The sequence below is a fragment of the Nestor notabilis genome, unplaced genomic scaffold, assembly GCF_000696875.1.
Source record: "Nestor notabilis isolate BGI_N333 unplaced genomic scaffold, ASM69687v1 scaffold6094, whole genome shotgun sequence".
Lineage (NCBI taxonomy): Eukaryota > Metazoa > Chordata > Aves > Psittaciformes > Psittacidae > Nestor > Nestor notabilis.
Window position 1 is genome coordinate 76,512 of NW_009926762.1, and position 21,058 is coordinate 97,569.

General features: G+C 37.9%; 1 protein-coding gene across 1 annotated transcript in view; it reads left to right on the plus strand.

Moving 5' to 3' along the window:
* Positions 1-21,058, plus strand: part of LOC104405113 (cAMP-specific 3',5'-cyclic phosphodiesterase 4D-like) — a gene marked incomplete at its 3' end in the record, with an annotated part of 70,486 nt that overhangs the window by 17,162 nt on the left and 32,266 nt on the right. Inside the window, exon 2 of the mRNA XM_010013715.1 lies at positions 10,250-10,441. Coding sequence (XP_010012017.1) covers positions 10,250-10,441 — 192 coding nt within the window. The remainder of the gene's footprint in view (positions 1-10,249; positions 10,442-21,058) is intronic.

The following is a 21,058-nucleotide window of genomic DNA, read 5'->3' on the forward strand; positions in this document are numbered from 1 at the left end:
GGGGTGGGGGGGGGGGGGAACAAACCAGGAAGGAAAATTTCCGTTCCAGTGGACAGAATTTAGTAGTTGTAATAAGAAAACAGACTTATAATGGGGAGCATCAGGCAGCCATCTTAGGTAATGTTATTAGTTATAGCATTAAAATAATGCAATAAACCCCTCAAAAATAAGACACAAATGATCCATTGCTGTAGGTTATAGTTTGTTTTGCACTAGTGACAAGAATTATCTTTCTTGACATAACAGGTATTTAATGAATGTGCTCAGAGTCTACAATAAGTATAAAATAACACAGTATGAGCACATACACTCAATATATTCCAATCTCAGCACCCTTCCAAGGCAAGATCCTATCCTTTTTGTTGCCCTTTAAAGGTTGTTGCTTCTATGTGGCAAAGCTGTAGCAGGGAATTCCAGAACCCAAATCATAAAGTGGACATTGATACATTTAGTAGAAGTCTAGGGAAGTGGAAGTAACTACAAATTTATTAAATTTGATAAACTAAATAATACAAAAATACAATACAAAATAGAAAATATTACAATAAAAGAAAAAAAATTCCAAACACACAGAATGTAAAGATCTGAAATGGAAAGAACTAAGTGGAAAGGATTTCAAAGAAACAATTTTGAAAAAGCAAAGTTAGATCTCTGAAGTTCTTAATACCTTGAGCTTTTAAGCTTTAAACAATACATGCCCTGATTTAAGTGATAATTGCTGCTAACATATCCCAACATCAATTTTTGTTTAAGTAGAATTCATATGTGATTTATTGCCAGCAATTGTTTATTGCAAATACAGGAGTCTGACAACAGTGTGAGAAAAAATTTTGCTTGTCAAATACAACTATGTCTCCTTTTAACGGAGCTTTCACTGGCATAGGGAATCTAGAGCAACACTTTTGCTCTAGTTTGCAAACATTTCTCTGCCTAAAGAGACAACTGCAATTTCTTATCCAGCTGCCTCCTGTCCACATTCCTCTGAAGCTGGCCTTGATTTCTAGTAGGTGTCTGTATGTGCACACTGTACTGGTGAAACAAACCATCTTACCTTCTTTGTGCAGGGTTATTATAGTTTGGGCTTTAGGCTTTCTTCTCTTTTGATTTTTCTATCCACAAACCTTAAAAATTTTCTAGGAGACACACTTTTTAAAGACACGTTGGCTTTAGCTCAGTTATGCAAAAGTCTGTGCAAAAAAATTATAAGCTGCGTGATGCTGAGGGATGCAACTCCTTTTGTCATGACTATTGCACTTCCTGGCTCTTTGAACCTCCGTCTGTGCTGTATTCTCTGGGATGGGAGGTTAGCCAGGAGTAAACTTAACTGTTTATTCCTGTCAGCTTCTGACTAGGGCACTGTTTGCCAAAGATCTCTGCCACTAAGCACAGGGTACATGTAACCGTATCTTCTATGATAGTGCCAAGTGTTCATTGTCATTGTAGCTAGAAGTGATGATTCTTCAGCAGGATGTGTTTGCCAGGAAACTTCCTAATGCATACTGATGTTAGCCCTGGGAAACATGTATACCTATTTTCTGGATCCTGTGGGCTCTACCCATGAGTACTCTAGAGTATTGATTTAAATATTACAGGTCTGAGAAGCTACCTCTTTTCCCAAATACTTGCTTTATCACACCACCAATTCAAAGAAATATATAAGCAATTTAGCCACTTCTGGTAATGGCATCTGGGTGAATTCACAGAAAGAGGCGGCTAAACTCTTAGAGTGTATTGGATTTTCCTTCTCTGACAGCAGTCTGCTTCTCAACTGTGATCTTACATTCATTTTTATATTCTAGTTTTTCCTGAAAGAAAGGTGTTCTCCTAGTATCTTAAGGGAGATGCATTTTAATTAGGATTAGTTAGGATGTTTGATAGATGGTTTGCATATTTTTATAAATTCCTAAATAAACATTTTGAAATTCTTTGATATATCATTCAAATGTATTTAAAATAAGAGAAAAATAGCACTGTGAATTATAGTAAATACATGCTATACTGGGTTGGGTTTGCACCCCAGTGTCCAAATATTGCTCAGAAGGTAGTGCTGTGGGGATATCTGGATCAAAACAGGAAAGCAAAACAGTGTTCAAGAATTTCTTGAAGAAATTAGGTGAAGTGATTTTTTATTTTTTTTAATGAGTTTGAAGACACTTTAGTACTTAAGGCCCAGGAAAAAGGGCACCTTAGGGAAAATAAGCGCAGACAGCATTATGGAATGATTTAAGTGAATGGGGACAGATAGACTGTAATTAAGTCATGGCAATATCAAAGTGGAGAACCACCAGTGTTTCAGCTGAGTCTGCACTCCCAGAGCTGCACAGTGGCTGACAGGTGCCTGCAGCACTGGCAGCCTGTGGGTGGCTGGCCGGCAGTTCAGGAGCACCCCTGGGTTTGCTGCTGTCTGCATTAAGTGGCTCTATTTTTCCGCTTTCTTCACCTCAGGTTACCTAAAATAGTTCTGATTATTCAGTATTTTCTGCAGATTTCCTCATTCAGACCTTAACCTGCAACAGATTTTACCAGACATCTTGGGGATAATAGTTTCACTGGCCTTATTTATTGTCTAAAAATGGGAATACTAGTCCCAGTAGGATTATTAGATCAATAGAACAATACAAAGTGACTTAAACCTAGTAGAAGCCTGAAAAGATTTTAACATTTATTTGAAAATATTTTGCATTTTGTTTCTCTTGCAGTTTTTGTTTGCATTTTTATTATACTGCAATAAGACAATTATTTCAGCTTCAAAGAAAAATCAAAACATCAAATTCATGTAAGAGAATCTGGGATCTGGCATTCTTATCTGAACATCACATTAGTAGGAAGATGTTCATTTGCAAGAGCCAAGTTCAGAGAATAAAAATTGACAAGTGAGGGGTGATCCCCTTGAAGGAAAGAATAAAAGGCATCACAAAAAGAATCCCGGTATGGCTGAGCATAACAAGCAAATTGATTTAGTAGGTGCAACAAAAGCTTGCATGCCAAATTCATAGACCACTAAGGTATAATTAAGAATAATGGGGTGCCATTATGAAAAGTACACCTTGATTTGAGTATGAGGAGACCATTCAAAGCAAAAAGCCCAAAGATATGTAATAATTGTCATGAGAAGCTCCTTGAGTGGAAACTTCATAACAAAACATGAAACAGTTTGTTTTGAGAGATTGGTTACATTTCCCAATACTCTTGCTAGAAAATCATGAGGCAGAAGCTAAATACATAGTTGGTAGACTAATTCTTACAAACCTTTGTGCTTCAGTGTATTTTTTGTTCTACACATATCCTATTTGCCTGTTATCTAGGCTTTTAATATTAGTATGAAGCCTGGTTATACTCTAAATGTTTCCAGAAACAGTTATGCCAAGAGCAAAAGCCAAGTTTTGCTGCTGAAAACAAATTTAATGAAATGTCACTTTTTCTTCTTTTGCTTGGAGTTTTGATACTGGAAAATCTATCCACACCACTTCTAAAAATTGACATAATCATAAGGCTTGCTTGCTGAATCGTTTAACTGGAAACCCAAAGCCACAAGTAGATAGTTGGCTTGAATTCTGTATTGGTACAAGAAAATTCAGATTTAGATCATATGTTTAACATCATTTGCTTACAATCAGCTGAAAATATTTTTAAGCAATGGAAGGCAAAAGTTTTTGTTAACTTTGCTATAGAGAAAATGAAAATTACACAGTCACAGGTCACATATTAACAATTTTTTTCTTCAGATGTAGACTTGATATGATATTCCTTCTAAAATGTCAGTATAAATATTTTTCTCTTTTTCCCACTTCCTGAGGTCTTTAGTTTTTATGAGGCATGGGGGAAGAGACAGAAAGTAAAGGAGAAAACCAGATGTGGTCTGTCCCGCATCACTGGGTAGACGCTGTAAGAAAGGAAACATTTTGAAAGGTCACAAGCAGAAAATTAATCGAAGGAATAAATTTTAGGCCTTTTATTCAATTATATAAAACCACTGATTTATTTTTGCAGGGTTTTTTCTCATGTGGCAGATGAACTTACTTAACACCTGAAGTCCAGTGGAAGCCTATAGCAGGGTTTGATTAGTGACAATTTGTTTCTTTCTGATAAAGAAAATTCTAAATCTTCATATTTTTATTAAACTCTGGAGGTAATTATGTCTAACAAAAAAGGGGATACCCAAGTCAGCTGTTGGCTCAATTTAATGCTTAGTTTATTGATAAGCAATAAAAAGGCCCAAGAGAGGTGATAAAGATATAACCAAAGAGCTTGCTAAGTGTATTTGATGACTGTAAACTGCATCTAAAATGAGTATTTCACAAACAAAATATTATAATTATTTGGTGTACTAGCAAAACTGTGGACAGATTTACAGCTATTCAGTGAATATATTTAGCATATAAAGTAAACCAAAATGCATCAATGAAAATAATGTTCCAGAGGAAGAGTTTTTTGTCTCTGTCTTCATTTATTCCTTGCACTGCCTGAGACTCTGACTGAGACCTGTAAAATTAATGTAATAGAATTTGTGTCTACCTCACAGAAAATGCTTTCTAATGGCATAGTATCCCAGGAGTCTCTAAAGTTTTTGAAGAATTGGGTCATAATGTCTGCGATTTCCAGAATAACTGAAATGGTCTGTCCTAATTTAAAAAAAACCCCAAAACACTCATGCAGAATAAATACATCACATCTAAGAACAAAACTTTAAACTGTCCTGCTTTGATTTGAGACACACACATGTCCAGGACACACCGTAATTAATGCAGTTGATTACTTAATTGGTCTAAGAACACAGTACACTCTGCCTGTTGTATCACATCTGACAGGGAATGAGCTTTCCCCTACCCTGGACTTTCATATGGAACGATCCTAGAGACAGGCACCCTGTAATTCTCCATGTCCAAGGTGGTCCCACCACCTAAGATGGCCCACTACCTTTTTTATCCTTTTTTTAATCTGCATTTGAAGGGACCATCAGCTCGATCCTCCTCTTTCCCCAGTACCTACAGGCTGCCATCTCCAGGGTGGGCTCCTGTCCCAGGGCACAAGCCACAGATAGCTTTCTTTTTCCTTTGAGATGTAAATAAAGTTTTATTACCTTACTTTGCTCTAAATAAGAATCTGCCCAAAGGCAAGTTACTACAGGGTAGCTCTTCTGTGATAATGTCAGTGAATTACAGCTGCTAGGCCAAATGTACTCATTCAGTGTGATAGTGGCATTGTGCTTCCAGGTGAAAATATACAAGAGACTTAAGGGAAGTCAGAGCATTGAGATGCATAGGTAGATCATAATACTTACACATGGCTGGAGATACTGACTGACACTAGGACAATGGAATCCTTTGAAGAGGGGCAAAGTTTTCTCCTCTAAAACTTAATTGTCCCTCTATAATGCTTAAAGATAGCCTTAAAAGATAAGGTGTCCCAGAGGATGAACTAATTTGGCTCCTAACTCTCTCTCTCCCTATAGTTTCCAAGATAGGATAGGCTGAAGGTGGAGAGACACTTAAATGGAATATCGGGAGTGTAGTTTATATTGTCAAAAAGTCTAATAAACTCTTAATTTTGGGATGGAATTTAGTTTCTCCCTCCTTCTACTATTACTTACTTCTCTAAAAACAAAACAAAACAAAAATCCGCCACAAAATGCTACAGGATTAAATTGCTGATCTCTCAGTAATAAGGAAGACTATGCAGTAATAAGGAATTTCTGTGCTGCCTTAGTTACAAGCTCTTGCGCATATTCATTATGATGCTGTTACTCCTTAAGTAACTAAAAGCTGTATTTTGCACACAGATCTTCCCCTTTTTTCCTTTAGAGAGTAGCAGAGCATTACTTAAGGACTCAAAAGCAAGTCCACAGAGAGTTTCATTCACTGTGTAAAGAAGATGTGCACTGATGAACAATGAAGCAGCGCTGCAGAGACCTGGGATATAAAACCTCTCATGTCCTTGCCACAGATTCCTACTATTGCCTGAAACAAATAATTAATAATCTTCCTAAGGGTTGCTTGTGATGTTATTACTTCTTGTCCTATTTGGAGCACAGGGAAGATAAGTCACTCAAGAGAGTTCAACACCCTTATCCCCATCTCAGTACAGAGCCTGGATGATACAAGATATGCAAGCACAGTATATAGCCAAAAAAGGAAAAAAGGCTAAACTTTCATCCCATGTCATGTTTGTCATCACTGAACACTGAATAAGGCAGGCTCTAAAGATAAACAGTATCCACGAATGTCATAAAACATTTTGTCAAAATGCAGACACAAAAGTTGCTGAATTAGCATTGGCTTTTCATAGCTTTGGCATCTGTGGAGTTGCAGCAAAGCTCTTTGAGCATAGAAAATTCTGTGATGAGTGCTGTGCCAAATTGCTCCTGTCACTAAAACCAGCTTCAGTTTGCATGTGTTGTGCAAAGTGCCTGAAACTAGCTGCAAAACAACGGTGGAAAATTCTGTCTGTAAATGGCCAATTTCTGCCTGTGAAACAATAACAATAGTTTCTATGCCTTCAAGTAACAACTTCCACGCTCCTTTTTCCTTTCCAAAGACCACCATCCACCAAAGTGGAAGGAGTCTGAGGAACACACTAGTGAGAGAACAACTTTTGTTTTGCAAGTGAACGAGCACTTCTTAATTCACAGCATATTCTTGCCGTAGAAAGATAAATATGAAGCAACCACAGTCTTTGCGCCCAGGCTCATCGAAGAGTCTATCTTATTTTGTATTTTAATGTTTTAATTTTTTTTTCAGTATGTACAGCAAGAAATAACAACTTGTGTGAAAGTCTTTAATTCACCATTCTGATCCTCTGTTCATTTGATGCAGTGTTCTTAGCAGCTCCATTTCTTGTAAAAAAGATTCAACCAAAGAAAAAATTTATTTGGTTTTCAGTGCAGTAACACATTGTTCATTTAGATTTCTAATAGATTTTTCTATGTGAAAGTGCTGTCAGCGTTCTCAGTAAGAGCTAAACAAGATACTTAACTGCTGTAACATTTTAGAAACATTATAATATAAACATACGTTTCTGGCAAGCCAGTGCTGTATTCACATTCCCCTTTTGACTGAAGAACTGAACATTTCTATTTTTTTTCTTGAAATATATTTACATAAAAGACATTTTCGTTGAGCAGTATGAGCCAAATCCTAGTTATCTGTTTGGATCTTTTTCGTTACTTTCTACATCCATCTAGTGGACACCACACAGTACCACAGGATAAGATTCCTGTCACAACAGTGATGTGCAGGTCTTGCACATACCTGTAGTTATTTGGTGGTGCAAACCACAGGGACTGTCCCAGCTGATGAAACTGCAGTTTTAGCTAACAGACTTCTAATAAAAAAAAAATAAAAATCATTATTTCATAATCTGACAGTGATAGCATTCATAGAAGCCTTAGTTTCTGACTGGGAGAAATAACACTAATAATAAAATATTCATATCATGTCCACAAAAGGTGAGTGAAGAAAATAAAACAAATCTGCAAACAATACCATGTTTCTTTAATCCAATAAAGTACCTTATGATCAGATGAATAATTAAATCTAATTTAAAAGAAACCAATAGTTACTCATTCAAAATTTTCTTACTGTAAGACAGACTTATCTTTACCTTCATTTATTTATCTTCTACTTTTAATTTTTGCTTTAGACATTTCTGAGTACTTTATATATGTTTGAAATGATACTGACATTGCAGAAGTTAGTCTTATTGAGCACAGGAGTAAATAATCCTCTTCTGTTTTTACCTAAAATTGCATGAAAGAGCTGCACTCAACAGAAAAACAAAACATACAAACTGTGTATTGTTTAGGAGTCTGTGTATTTTCACAACTGTTTAAAGAAAAAAATAGTAATTAGGCAATAAAATAGAAGTGTCAGGAGAATTTGATACAATGAGCTCACAGATGTTGCAAACCCTTCACTGATATTGTGAGGATTTTGTGCTCCTCGAATAGCCAGGCATTCCAACTCAAAAGATACTGATTGTTAGTGAATAATAGTAGTCATGCTAGTAGTAATGGCAACATGGTTGTTAAAAGCAGAAGCTGCAAAGGATTTTTTAGTAGTATTTATGCTATCAGGCTATTTCCAGTATGCTTGCTTTCTTCTTTTTTTTTTTTTTTTTTGTGTGTGCAGATCTCACAATGACCACAAAGATGCAAGGAATAGGGAAAATGAAAGGCGAAGATGAGCTTTGCATTGTCCAAGATCACCACACAGGCTGTGGCAGAACTCTCATTTGATGTCTTATGGATTAGCTTTGTTAGTTTGAGATAGATCATGTCACATAGTAGCACATTTAAGGACACACTAAAAATATTCAGGCATAATCAAAAGAAATCAAATTTGGGAACAAGTGTATGTGTTAGGATTTGCTGACAGTGAATTGTTCTGAAAACTACAGTGAAAAGAGGATTAAATTGCTAAGCTTGGTTGATTTCTTTTTAGTAATGTTTTCTGAACAGTTAATAAAGAAAAAGTTTGCTTTTCTGCATTCAAACAGTGAAAAGTGAGTACATAATAAATTATATCATCTGAGAGCAGTAGAAACCTTGCAGTTTCAGGAATATGTCAAAGTAACAATGAAACAATGGAATAAAACATGAAACCAAGGTCCATTCTGTGCCAGGCAATGTACATCTCTGTCAAAACAGGCAATAAATGTTTCTTTGATTGGTTCATTTAACAAAGGAAAAAAGGCCATTGGAATGCTGTCTCTTCAGTAAAACATAAAGCCACAACCTCTCTGCAACCTTCGGTCACCGGTAGATAACAGAAAGAAACAAGCTAGTGCAGACAGCAGCATGTACCTACTGTGACTCCTGCACCAGGCTGAAGTTTAATCAACAGCTGACAAGTACTGAATATTTTCTCTTCTGCTGTCATTAGATATAACTGAAAACTAGTGGGTGTCCTTCACAAAAACACTGGTTTCAAAATTAGTACTTTAGATAGTTCAATGTATAGATACTATGATACTAACACTGACTCATGTTTAAAAAATAATGTGAAAGATGATCTGTTCATTCTTCACCCCTAAATGCTGTAGCAGTATTATTTAAGTTCCCATTAGTATGGCAAACAAGCCCAAATAGTTAGAAGCCAAGGCCTCATGCACATCTTTCCTACTGTGCTGTAAAGCTAAACTGATCTTTGGTTTTATAAACACAACCAAGTAGGAAAACAGAAGTAATCTTCACCTTCTGGCTGGATAAAATGTGCTTCATCCCACCAGATGGAGACATAACCTTGCTAAGCCACACATTTGTAACCTCTGAGTCTGCATACCACAACACATGAAGTCTAAAAGCAGAGCCACATGCTCCAAAAAGATTCCATATGGTACCAAACGCAGCTGTCGGGCTGCTAAGCAACATGGGTTGCCATGAGCACATCCTCTCAGCACAGCCAACCCTGTGCTAGTTTCTAATTGATTGCAGACTCCCATTCAAGGTCTTTACACTGATTTTAAAAAGCCCTTTGTGGAAATGTAGCAGACTACATGAAAGAGCATCTTCTCTCTCCTTCTCTTTCTTTCTCTGCCCTTGCCCTTCAGCCTCTCATGACGGCGGTGTTCCCTCCCAGTGATAAGCCTGTTTACCTCTCTTAATACCAAATACAATAACTAGAAGTGCTGGATCTAAACTACCTAATTCAAAGACATGAATGGGCACAGGAGCTGTGCTGCTTGACAGTGAGCAAGGAATTCATTACTTTTATATGCTTGTAAAATAGCAACTATAGTACATGCAGACATGCCCAAGCACACACATACATCTTAGCCCCACACCAGAGCTTTGTTTATTAGGATAAGACAAAATACGTACTTGAAATACTTAGGTAGTAATGAAATATTAGGGTCAGGTACTCAATAACAAAGGAGGCCTCAGTTGCCTGAACAGTGGGAAACAGGATAATGAGGGTCTAGCTCAAGAGACATGGGGCCCAAGGGAGAAAACAATGAAACTTCATGTTCCCTCAAGTATAGAGCTCACAGATCTCTGCATGCAGAGAAGCATAATATTCCCTGTACTCCCAATAGTGATTTTTCTGTACAAAATTTATTTTCCTTCAGAGTTGTTCTTTTTGGTTGTCATCAATTGTAAAGTGTAATTTGGTTTAGCAGTGGACTTGACCAGGTCTTTGTTTACCCATTATTATCACAAAGCAACTACCTAATGATAAATTTGTCAGAAGAGTTTTTATTACTTTCAAAATTCTTATGGCAATGGCATAAATCTTTTTATTTCTTTTTGCAGTTTTGATGTAGACAATGGTACATCATCGGGACGAAGTCCCTTGGATCCCATGACAAGCCCTGGATCAGGGCTAATTCTTCAGGCAAATTTTGTCCACAGTCAACGTAGGGAGTCTTTCCTTTACCGGTCAGACAGTGACTATGACCTGTCTCCAAAGTCCATGTCCAGGAACTCCTCCATTGCCAGTGATATGTAAGTACATTATAAAATGCTTTTAGCCTATGTTTTGTCCTGTCATATGATTTCTCCAGCCACAAGAAATTTCCTTTAAAAATCAAAGACAGTAATCACTTATGTTACTGAAGTAATGGATAATTGCTTGTTTATTTCTTTACTGAAGCTTGTACTTGTTTTTGCAGTATTATGAAAGTAAGGATATCATAAGGGTGTACTTGATGTGTTTATGCTTTGACAGAATAGTGAAAACAGTCAATACTATTGTATCCAAACACTAAGGAGAACTCTGATTTCCTGGCTATTAAGTTCTTTTCAAGAGACGTGATATAAACTCTATTTTTGCTTCTTAATGTTCTTAGAAAACAATTCCATTTATTTGCACCAGTTGTTCTTAGACTTTTGGAGAAAAGATTTACCAGCTGACAGAAATTAATAAATTTAAGAGAAGCAAAAATTACTTCAAATACCCTTTTAAGTAAAACGTGAAATGTTAACAATCTTTTGGAAAGTTATTGTCTCTCACTGTTCTTCTCTGTTGTGTGTTGGGTCGTATTTTTCAAGTATGTGTGGACCCCAAGTTGCATGGGTAGTGGAAGTCAATTGCAAATCTCTGTTTATTTGTAAGACATGAAAAACATCTTAGATGTCTTAGCTTCTAGGCACTTGTAAGTAGTAAAAATGAAGAATAACTAATCAGTTTGTTTGTTTGTCTTACCTGCTTCAAATTTCACTGCCAAGTAGGTGTTTATGGTTCAATTATAAATCACTATAACACAAGGACCAGGCTTGTAAGAGTCCCCTAGGGTGCAAGAAGGTCTAAAGCATTAAAAGTCCAGTGTTAATTTAAAACCTGTTTTTTAATGAGGCAACACCTGGTCTATATGCTCTTTTAAAAAATAAGAGCACAAACAACAAAGGAAAAAGGTTTTCATAATAATGAGTGAAATTTCACCTGATACTTCATTTGCAGTCATTATATTTGAACACTCCTATTTTCAGCTTACATACAATTTTTAGAAATGTTGATAAGGCCGTCTAATTATAGCTCTCTTTCTATGTAAGTGTCAAGATGAGAAAATTTCATGCCTTTACAGAGGGTTTGTGTAAGGTCCATACCTAAGTTAAGCACGTAGACTGAGGAACTTGGTAAGCTTTGTGCCCAGTGTGACTGATTTTGGTTGAGACAAAATGAGTAAGAAAAAGACCAATCCATGTTGCTTTGTCATAAATAAAAACGCATTTTACTTGGAAATAGTGACCCCCTTCCAGAAAACTCTCCACTGACAGATAGTCTTTCTTTTAGAAGGGCTAGAGTCAAGCTTTTAGTATGGCACCTGTGCCAGGATACCATTTGGAAAGATTTTTACCTTCGGGGGGACAATCCAGGTCATTGTGTTGCTTAGATGAGTCATTTCAATTAAGAATTCAATTAGTGCTCCATCCTTGAACTCATAATCCACTTCTGCATTTCCTAGAATTCTGGGTAATATTTCAGCACATGGCAGTAAATTGGATAAACAATTGAATTACTGAAACACTAAGCACACTTCTTTCTTGGATACTTGTATCTATTCTTCCTTTGAGTTTTTTTCTTAAAACACATCTGCGTATAAAATTTATTTACCTCATGTCTGGATAAGTTTTCACAGTCTCCTGTCACAAAGGAGCTGTTGTTCTAAGAAGGTAAAATATTCCTGCTACTGCTTAGGATGGGGGCACATTAGGAAGTGTAAGAGGCAAGTTGTTTTAACAATGGAATATTAATCATATATCAGTAAGCCTAATTATAATAAGCTTGATTATATCACAGAAATGAAGTAAAAGAAAACCAAGGAATGAAAGAGAGAAAAGTTTAAAAAGATGAAATTGCAAGGAAAAGAAAATACCATGAAGTTTATTATATATGGCTTCAAGGAGAATCTGGATGTGCTCCTAGAAAGGAAACCCACTGAAAATCACTAAAAAATAGAGAAGCCACTCTGGTTCAGGACATTTCTAAATGAGGTAGAGGCTGGAAAAGTTGTCAAGACAAGTATCACACAAATTTTAGATTACTCACAAATTATCCTATTTCCCTATAGCCTATTCCCTACATGGTTGATTTTCAGTATTGCATGTTTCTTAAGCATGAGCTAAAATATATTACAAAACATACACATCATCCAGGTACTGCAGGTGAATTAATGTTACACAACAGTTTAACCTAGAATTCTCTCATTCTTCAGTGCTTGAGTTACCAACCTCTATATTTCACTTTGTAAAGTAAAAACAGAAAGCAGAAGGCATGCATCTTGTATTTGTAAGGAATATAACATAAAGATTTTCTGACATTGACAGTAATACATTCCACTTCAGTAGCAGCAGATGAAACAAAAATAAAACTTCAAGTTTAGTCAAATATGGAGTGTTGTGATAAAAGACAGCCAGTGGATGGCAGTGCTAAAGTACCAAACTCATCATTTGGTCATTATTTATTATTTGTGCAGCTCTAGCCAAGGAAGGGAATACAGTCGTGCTCAGTTCTTTGTGAACCCAAGATGAAAAGATGGGCTTTGCCAAAAACAACAAGTTGAAACGTAAGATAATAACCAAGAAACTAATACAGTTAGATGCTATCCCCAGGCAAAGGTACAGCATGAGTCCCTATGCCCAAAGTAGTAAACCTCACAGAGCAACCAAAGGGAGTTTCATTCAGTGAGCTGAGATGGAAAGTAATAGAAACAAGGGCAGAGAAGAGGGAGGTCGAAAGTTTTTAAAAATCAGATGCTAAGTATATTTTAAAGTGAGGAGCCAGATTAGCTGTGGGAAAGAATAAAAGTCAGGATGAGTGCAAGGCTGCTGAGATGAGAGGAGGTTAGTTGGACAAATGTGGGTGCAGTTATGGCATTAGAAGAGGCAGAAATAGCAGCCGTACAGAAAGAAAAGAAAAACAAATTAAGGAGTGGGAGTCAGTAACTGGTTTTTAGGTTTTTTTGTGTTGTTGGTTTTTTTTTTTCCCCCAGTTATTTCTTAGAAGCAATAGCACAGTCCTAGTAGACAAAAAGCAGGACATGGAGATGATATGAGGAGAGTCAAGGCTGTGAACTGTAGAGGCAGGTGGTTTAGATAGGAAGATGCAAAGTCCAAGGCAGAAGGGCACAGATGTGTGTGAAGCCCGGCTATGGGTTTCCAGCAGAGAGATGGGGACGTTCAAGAGAAAAAGAAGTCAATGAGTGAGCGAGTGGAGATGAGTGAGCCAGTATAGGGAATTACAGGGCAAGATCTGTGATGAGAGACAGGAAAACAATCTTGTAAGGAAGGAGAATAAAGAATGGAAACTTTTAAGTCCCCAACAGCACTGTGGCAACAAAGGGAACAGAAGCTAGCTGAAAGATGAGCAAAATCAGCAGTGCTGTATTGGAAGAATTGTCAGGTTTACTTTTGAAGACATCAGTAAAGCAGGGAACTTTGTGGATATCTTGCAGAGGAGGCCTGATTACATAACACTCACCTGCTTGAGCTGCTGTTGCTTCTCAGAACTTGCAAATGCAGACAGAGGAAGAAGTGGTAACACTTTTTATGCCTTTCTTGCTAAGGGATCACTGCCCTGATTAATGAAGCAGGAGATTGAATTAGTAGAGAATCTCTGTTTTAGCAAAACCCAGGTTTCTAACCAGGTTAAGAATGGATTCTTCAATGAGATCATTAGCAATCTCATGAACACTAGAAGGAAGCCAATAAGCAGTCCACTACCTGGGGCATGTTTTAACTGTCCCTCTAAAGAGAGAAAACCATGTTAATCCCCCTGTGATCCTGAAGAAGCAGACCCAGAGTGTAGCAGACCAGACCAGAGGACCAGCGCAACCTGGGTACAGCAGTCTGTCTGAGCTCCACTAGGTCTTCTGAATGCACATAGGGAAAAAAGGTATGGGACAATAAGTGCTCCTTAAGTCTACCCTTTCCCCATTTCTACAAGGTCACAGAAAACAGCTCATATGTAACATCCTGGTCTTTCTAGGACTTGGCCAACTGAACCTCACTCAGTAAAAAGTAGCTGGTGTGGGAAGTTTTACGGGCTTCAGAGAGGCTCAGCACTGTTTCCTCAGTCAGGTGAAATACCACTATAAGCTCTAGTTAGTATAATTACGCAAAATTTGGTAATTTCTGTTAAACCTTGCTTCCATCTGTTAAGCACCAGAGCCCACTAGAGAACACTGACTGCTGGGAACTGCGGTATCATTGGCCTGGTGATCTGCCAAATACCCAAGTGGCCACCAGTACACCCATTCCCCAGACTTGCCAACCTACTGCTGTTCTGCCAATACCTTCTGCAGGTAGCAGCATGCCTCTTCTGCTGTCCATGGTAAAAGAAATGTCAAGAGGATGCAATTTACTCCAGGATTTTTCACTAGTAACTACAATATTATCCTGTCTTCTCCTAGAGGATGTGCTGCTTTGTAGACTGTAACTGAATGTACCTGTAAACTTTGGCTTCACATTAAACAAAAAAACAAACAAACAAACAGATCCTCTCTTTTTGAATAATAAAACCCAAATGTGGACTACTTTGCAATGAAAAGAGCCTCTGTAGTTTCATAAACAAAGATATTGACATACAGAGATTTGGCTGTTTTCATCAGGATGAGTTATCCCCTTCTTCAATAGCTGGAGAAATACTTGTGGGATTTTTAATTTGTGTGGGTATTTTTTTTTTCCAATTTGATTTGTGTGGTTTTGTTTTGGGGTTTTTTTTTCAAAATAAAGAGAAAATAATCTGTAATTTTACAAAGAATAAAGAATAATGGAATTATTCTGGCTGTGAAATTACCTTAAATAAAGGGAAATTCTAAGATAGGGAGTTCCCTTTTTTTGTCAGTGACTGGCAGGTCTGATACCAACCTGAAGCTGCAAGTGAGCTGAAATACTCCTGTAACAGTCATGTGGAATAGCTGCCAGAGAAACGAATTTTTGAGGTAAACTCGCTCAAATGTTTCCCAGTTCTCAACAGTCTGCTCAGCTTTTTAAAAAATTGCGTTCTATTCAATCCGGATGAGATTCATAAGCAAAACGTACTTCAAAATAATGGCAGGCAAAGATGGCAAACCTGGACAGTTAACAAGGTTCACCTGAGCCTTTAATATGCCATCATGAAATGAGGATATGTTTTCTCATCCGCTACAGGAAGCCAAATTACTAATGATACAGTTTATCCTTTCTGAGCCAGGAAGACCTTGATTTATTAATAAAATACTGTGAGCATCTGAAGTTACCTTTTCTCTGAAGGGTTCTTGTCAAGACTCTAGGAGAGCAGAAAGGATGTGCAATTACTAAGCAGAGTAATTTGGACCTCAGTTTAAAAAATTAGAAATAATTGCCTTTCTTTCCAGACAAACTGCTGTTGAAATTCCTGATGATTTCTCAGAATCTGTGATATTTTTGTATTACAGATATTACTGGCTGAAAAGAACCATTTAGTGTTCAAGACCAGGTCAGACAGCCTTGGACAACATGGTCTAACATGAGGCACCCCTGCCCGTGGCAGAGGGGGTTGAAACTACATGATCTAAATGTCCTTTCCAACCCTAACTGTTCCATAATTCTATGATTTAAACTTCAAAGTCTGCCCGCTTTAAACAAAAATCTTAGAAGATGCATTTTCTTTGTGGGTTTCAGTTTAGAAACAATTTTTTTATGAAAAAAATATATTAAATTTCTTGAAACATTTATTTGTCTATGGAAAGAAATGTACTTACATGGCTTTAGGAAAAATAAGCCAATACTTTGCTTCATTGGGTGTTGCTTTTTTGCTTTTAAGTTATTTTTTTATTGAATAAATCTCCAGGTTGCAGCTTAAACTAAGCTAAGTAATTACTAAGTTCCTTACGATTCTTTTTAAGTTATAAACAAAAACATTTTTAAAAAAGACCACCGTGTCCTTTCCAATTGCTTGGGATGTTTTACAAATGGAATGCAAAACAAAGACCTCAGTAATATCCAGTTCACTTAAATTTAAATATAGTAAGTTTGCACTAACTTCATTTGGTGATCAGGAAAGCAGTTAAGCTGTAAAAGAAAAGAGTACATTTTTGCATTGAGAAGGGTTCTTTTGATCTGAGGAGATTCTGAGGTGTTCTAATATGCCTTTTTATTATTGAATTGAATCAGGATTTTTTTAAATGAAATTTGATTTTATCTATGTTCAGACAATACAGTATCATTATTGGCTTTACGTCCAAATGCTGAAACCTAATAATTTTCCAAATGTAACTCTCAGCACACCACTTCCCCTTCAAATGCTTTTAATGTGTCAAGCTTTTTTAATCGCTCGTCTGGAAATACGGGCTGTTGGAAATGAAATGGCAAGTTACTGCTCCTGTGCTAAACAGAGCAGACTGGATTCCTAGACCTCTTCAGTCAACAGTGGCATCTCTTTAAAAACATGATGCCAGAACCAGTTCTTAGCTGGGATTTCAGCTACATCACACACCATTCACCTCTGGGCTTGCTACACAGATCTGTAGTGGAGAGGAGGGAAGATGAGTGTGTTTTGTGTGTACATATGTGTGCACACGATACTGAAGGATGGGAGCAGTTCTTTGTAAGGGAACTTTGTAAAGAGGGACTTGAATGTTTTTGGGGATGCCTTTTGGACTGTTTTTCCAGGTCAGTGATCACCCACATGCACAGGCTGAATTTATGTCATAACCCAAAAGAGCATTAGTTCTTCTTTCACCCTCAGAGCACAAACAACACACTGTATGCTTGCAGTGGTGCTTATGCTGTGTTAGCTGTAGAGTTCATCCCCTGAAAATGGATAATCCGAAATTCTGATGGGTTTGCCTTGTTTTTCTTGAAGTTTTCTTGTTTATTCGTCTCTACATACATTTAGGGGTCTTTGGATTTTGTTATTGGACCCTTTTTTCTAAATGTTGAAGCTGAAACAATCTTCCAGTGGCTGGCTGAGAGCAAGCTCACTCCGGCTGGGAAGTTAACTTGCATAGGAGCTGTTCTCAGCAGCTCTGCTCACGTGTTTCTTATTAGGAAATCTTTCAACCTGCATGAGATTCACATGGAAAGTTGTCTGTTATAATTCTTCAGGAGTAACACAATCATATCAGTTCTCAGCATTTAAGCATATGGGACAAGGACTTGCAAGCAACCAAATGTCTGCTGCTTAAAAGCAGTTCAAGGTAATACATTTTATTTTCACTTGCAAGAGTTTATATGTGTCACCTAATGCAGTCAAAACTGATTAATAGTAACTCATTAAGCTGCACCAACTTGATTGTTTCCAGTCATGTATGCACACCCACTCACTAATATGCTCTAACCTGAGCTGAAGACAGACCTATTCCTTAGTCACTGATGCTTGTTTGTTTTACAGGCTTGCTTAGAGCTAAATAATTATTCATGTTGTATGAAAAGTCCAACAATGGCAGTGCTAAATTCTCCTGGAGTCTTCTGACTGAGTTCAGCTCTTTTCTGGTTCAAAGTCCTGCATTCTCTGGCTTAATCCAGCCCTTCCTTTAACACACAAACCAAATGCCCTCCTCACTGCAGTAGATTCTTTTCCCTTGCCATTGCCACAGTGACCCACAGGCGGACTGCCTGATTTTGGAAGGAAAACCGCCTACACCAGGGTAACACTCTAGCCAAGCCATGCTCTGTTTTTCTTTAGGACTAAATTCTGTCAGACCTAATGCAGGCCAGTTGCTCAGAGTTGTCCATTATTCTGTCATCTAAATTGTCTGCTATGTTATGGTCGGATTAAAGCACCAAAACTTGGTGGTTGTTTGGGGCAATACGATACAGGTGATTTCTTGAGTTGCCCTGTGTTTCTCTATTTTGCACATCCTGTTGGTATCCTGTGATGGCCCACTACACCAGTATCTACACAATTTCCTCAGGCAGATTACCCAAATTAGATGTGCGAGTGCAGTCTCTGGAAAACATTTAAACTTGCTGAGCAGGGAAGTAGCTAGGTGTGTCACAAGAGGTATTGATCTTCCTTGAGCCCTTCCAAAGATGCTGTGATACTTTCATGGGAGATGGTAGGTAAATGAGGTATTTGGAAACACACCTGAAATACTTGTTAGTAAGATTTATGCTGGAGAAATATTTTTTTCTCTTTGCTGTGTCTTCCTAAGTCTAACTTGCTTAGTTAGGTAGTCTAAGTAGGACTATAACCAGCCTTTCTTGTGGCTACAACAATGGATTTACCAGGGACTGTAGCTTTTCTGAGCCAATCCTCTTCCATCTGGTTAAGCTCAATTGAAATTAAGTAGATTGAACTCTCCAGAACCCCCAATGTTACAGAAATACTTTTGACTAATTAGGGAAAACTCTTTGCTGTTTAGAAGAATCAGGAGGAGAAAAATGTGGTGTTCAGAAACACTAAGACAATAGCTTAGATGCTGAATAAAGATGCTGCTTTATTCAACGTCTAATTTCTGTCTACCATGTGATAGAACAAGTGGTTTCAAGTAGCTCTTCGTAAAAATCCTTCAAGGTACATGTTCCCAGAAATAACTAAATACTCTGGGAAAAACAACCCCCTCCTCTGTGGCTCATAACTTGAACAACAATTTCAATTGCTTGCTCTCTCAGCCCTAAGTCCCAGCCTGCCCACAGTGCCACAGTCCCCACTCCCTCCCTTAGATGCCTCATCAACCCCCAAATGACAGTCAGTCAGCTTTTCAATATGCAAACCACTGAGAACCCAGTGACTATCTGGGCAAAGGTGTAAGCCAGTGTCTGCCACACCCTATAATGTGGACACAACATTGAGAGGTGCCTCTTGCCCTAAGTCAGCCTTAGCTTTTGGAGCCATGCCTGAGCTATCTTATATCAGGTCTAGAAAACTGGTTTTTAAGTCTTTAGAAATTGAGATGACATGACTTAAGCACTCTTCCTGCAGAATAAACTAACTTGAAGCACTGTGATTTCTGACTCCCAATATTGTGAACCAGTCCATTTGGATTCTGCATATGCAGATGATGATGATGAAGTGCAAGCTGCGTGAAGCAGCCAGCCACCCCTCCTGCTTGCCATCCTTAGGACACAGCTTCTGCTGAATGGTATAATTACATGATGTTTCCATTACTCTTGTTGGGGTGCAATTTGAATCAGATTTCATTGCTGCTAAAATCTGAATCTGAGCAGTGCAGATATTTTCAACATACCTAATACGTATGCTTACTGTGTGTTTATTTGGCTTCACCTATAAAATGTTATTGAGGCAGAAAAAAAACCCACAACAAAACAAAACACCCCAAACAAGGGTAAATGATGACCTCAGTCTACTTCTCCATTTGTGGTTTTGCACATGGTATATTTGTGTTCCAGCATATGTGCAAGCAAAACACACATCTAAGCTGTATTTGTAGTATGTTATTGGACAGTAAGTCAGCCTTTTATACAGAAATGAGTGGATGTCATGTTTAATCCAAATTTAGATGTTTACACTGAAAAAGGAAGCTGCAATAAATTTTATGATTCAAATAGAAGACTACTTTCATCTTCATCGTCGGATGAATTTTACCTTGCTTTTATGTTTGCTATGCTTCTGAATTAAAAAAAAAAAAAGAAACAAAAAAAAAAACCCAAAAAACAAACCTCAAATACAACTCTGTAAAAATGGAGTTAATTCTTGTGGCAATGTGACAAAAGCCTTAGTTCTTACTGTAGAGCACAGTTCAGGGATTCCAAACAGTCACTGTTCCCCAGGGCTTTCCAAAGTAATTTGGCAGTTTTGTCGCAGAATTGTAGAATACCAGGTTGGAAGGGCTTTAATGATGATCTGGTCCGACATTTCTTGGCAAAAGCATGGTCTAGACAACATGGCCCAGCACACTGTCCAGCTGAATCTTAACAGTGTCCAATGCTGGGGAACCCACCAGTTCCCTGGGGACATTATTCCTGAGGTTGATTTTTCTCATTGTGAATCCTTTAGTGTCCAACTGGAATCTCCCTGGGAGTAACTTGTACCCATTACCCCTCATATTTTCCATGTGACTCCTTGTAAAAAGGGAATCCCCATCTTCTTTGTAGACACCCTTTAAATACTGGAACATGATGATAAGGTCTCCCCTGAGCCTTCTTTTCACAAAGCTAAACAAACCCACTGCTCTCAGCCTGTCCTCATAGGGCAGGCTTCCCAGTCCTTAGATCATCTCTGTGGCCCTTCTCTGCACCCTCTCCAGCCTGTCCACATCTATTTTGTATAGCACGGACCAAAACTGAACACAGTATTGCAGGTGTGGCCTGACAAGTACAGAGTAGAGTGGGACAATGACATCTTTATCTCTGCTGGTGATCCCTTTGTTGATGTAACCAGACATCCTGTTGGCTTTCCTTGACACAGCAGCACACTGTTCACTCATATTGAGCTTGTTGCCCACCAGGACCCCCAGGTACGTTTCTACAGAGCTGTTCCCCAGCCGAGTAGATCCCAGCCTGTGCTGCACTCTTGGATTGTGTTTACCGAGGTGCAAGACTTTCTTTCAGATAGGCTATGTCCCAAGTTTTAGCCAGAGAATCCAACACAGACTATGCCAGTTTGATTTAAAGCCTGGCCAGCATCCTTGGCCAGTACTTACACTGGGGAGATAAGTAAGATTTTCATTCAAATGGAGGAGTGTGCAAACCAGTATG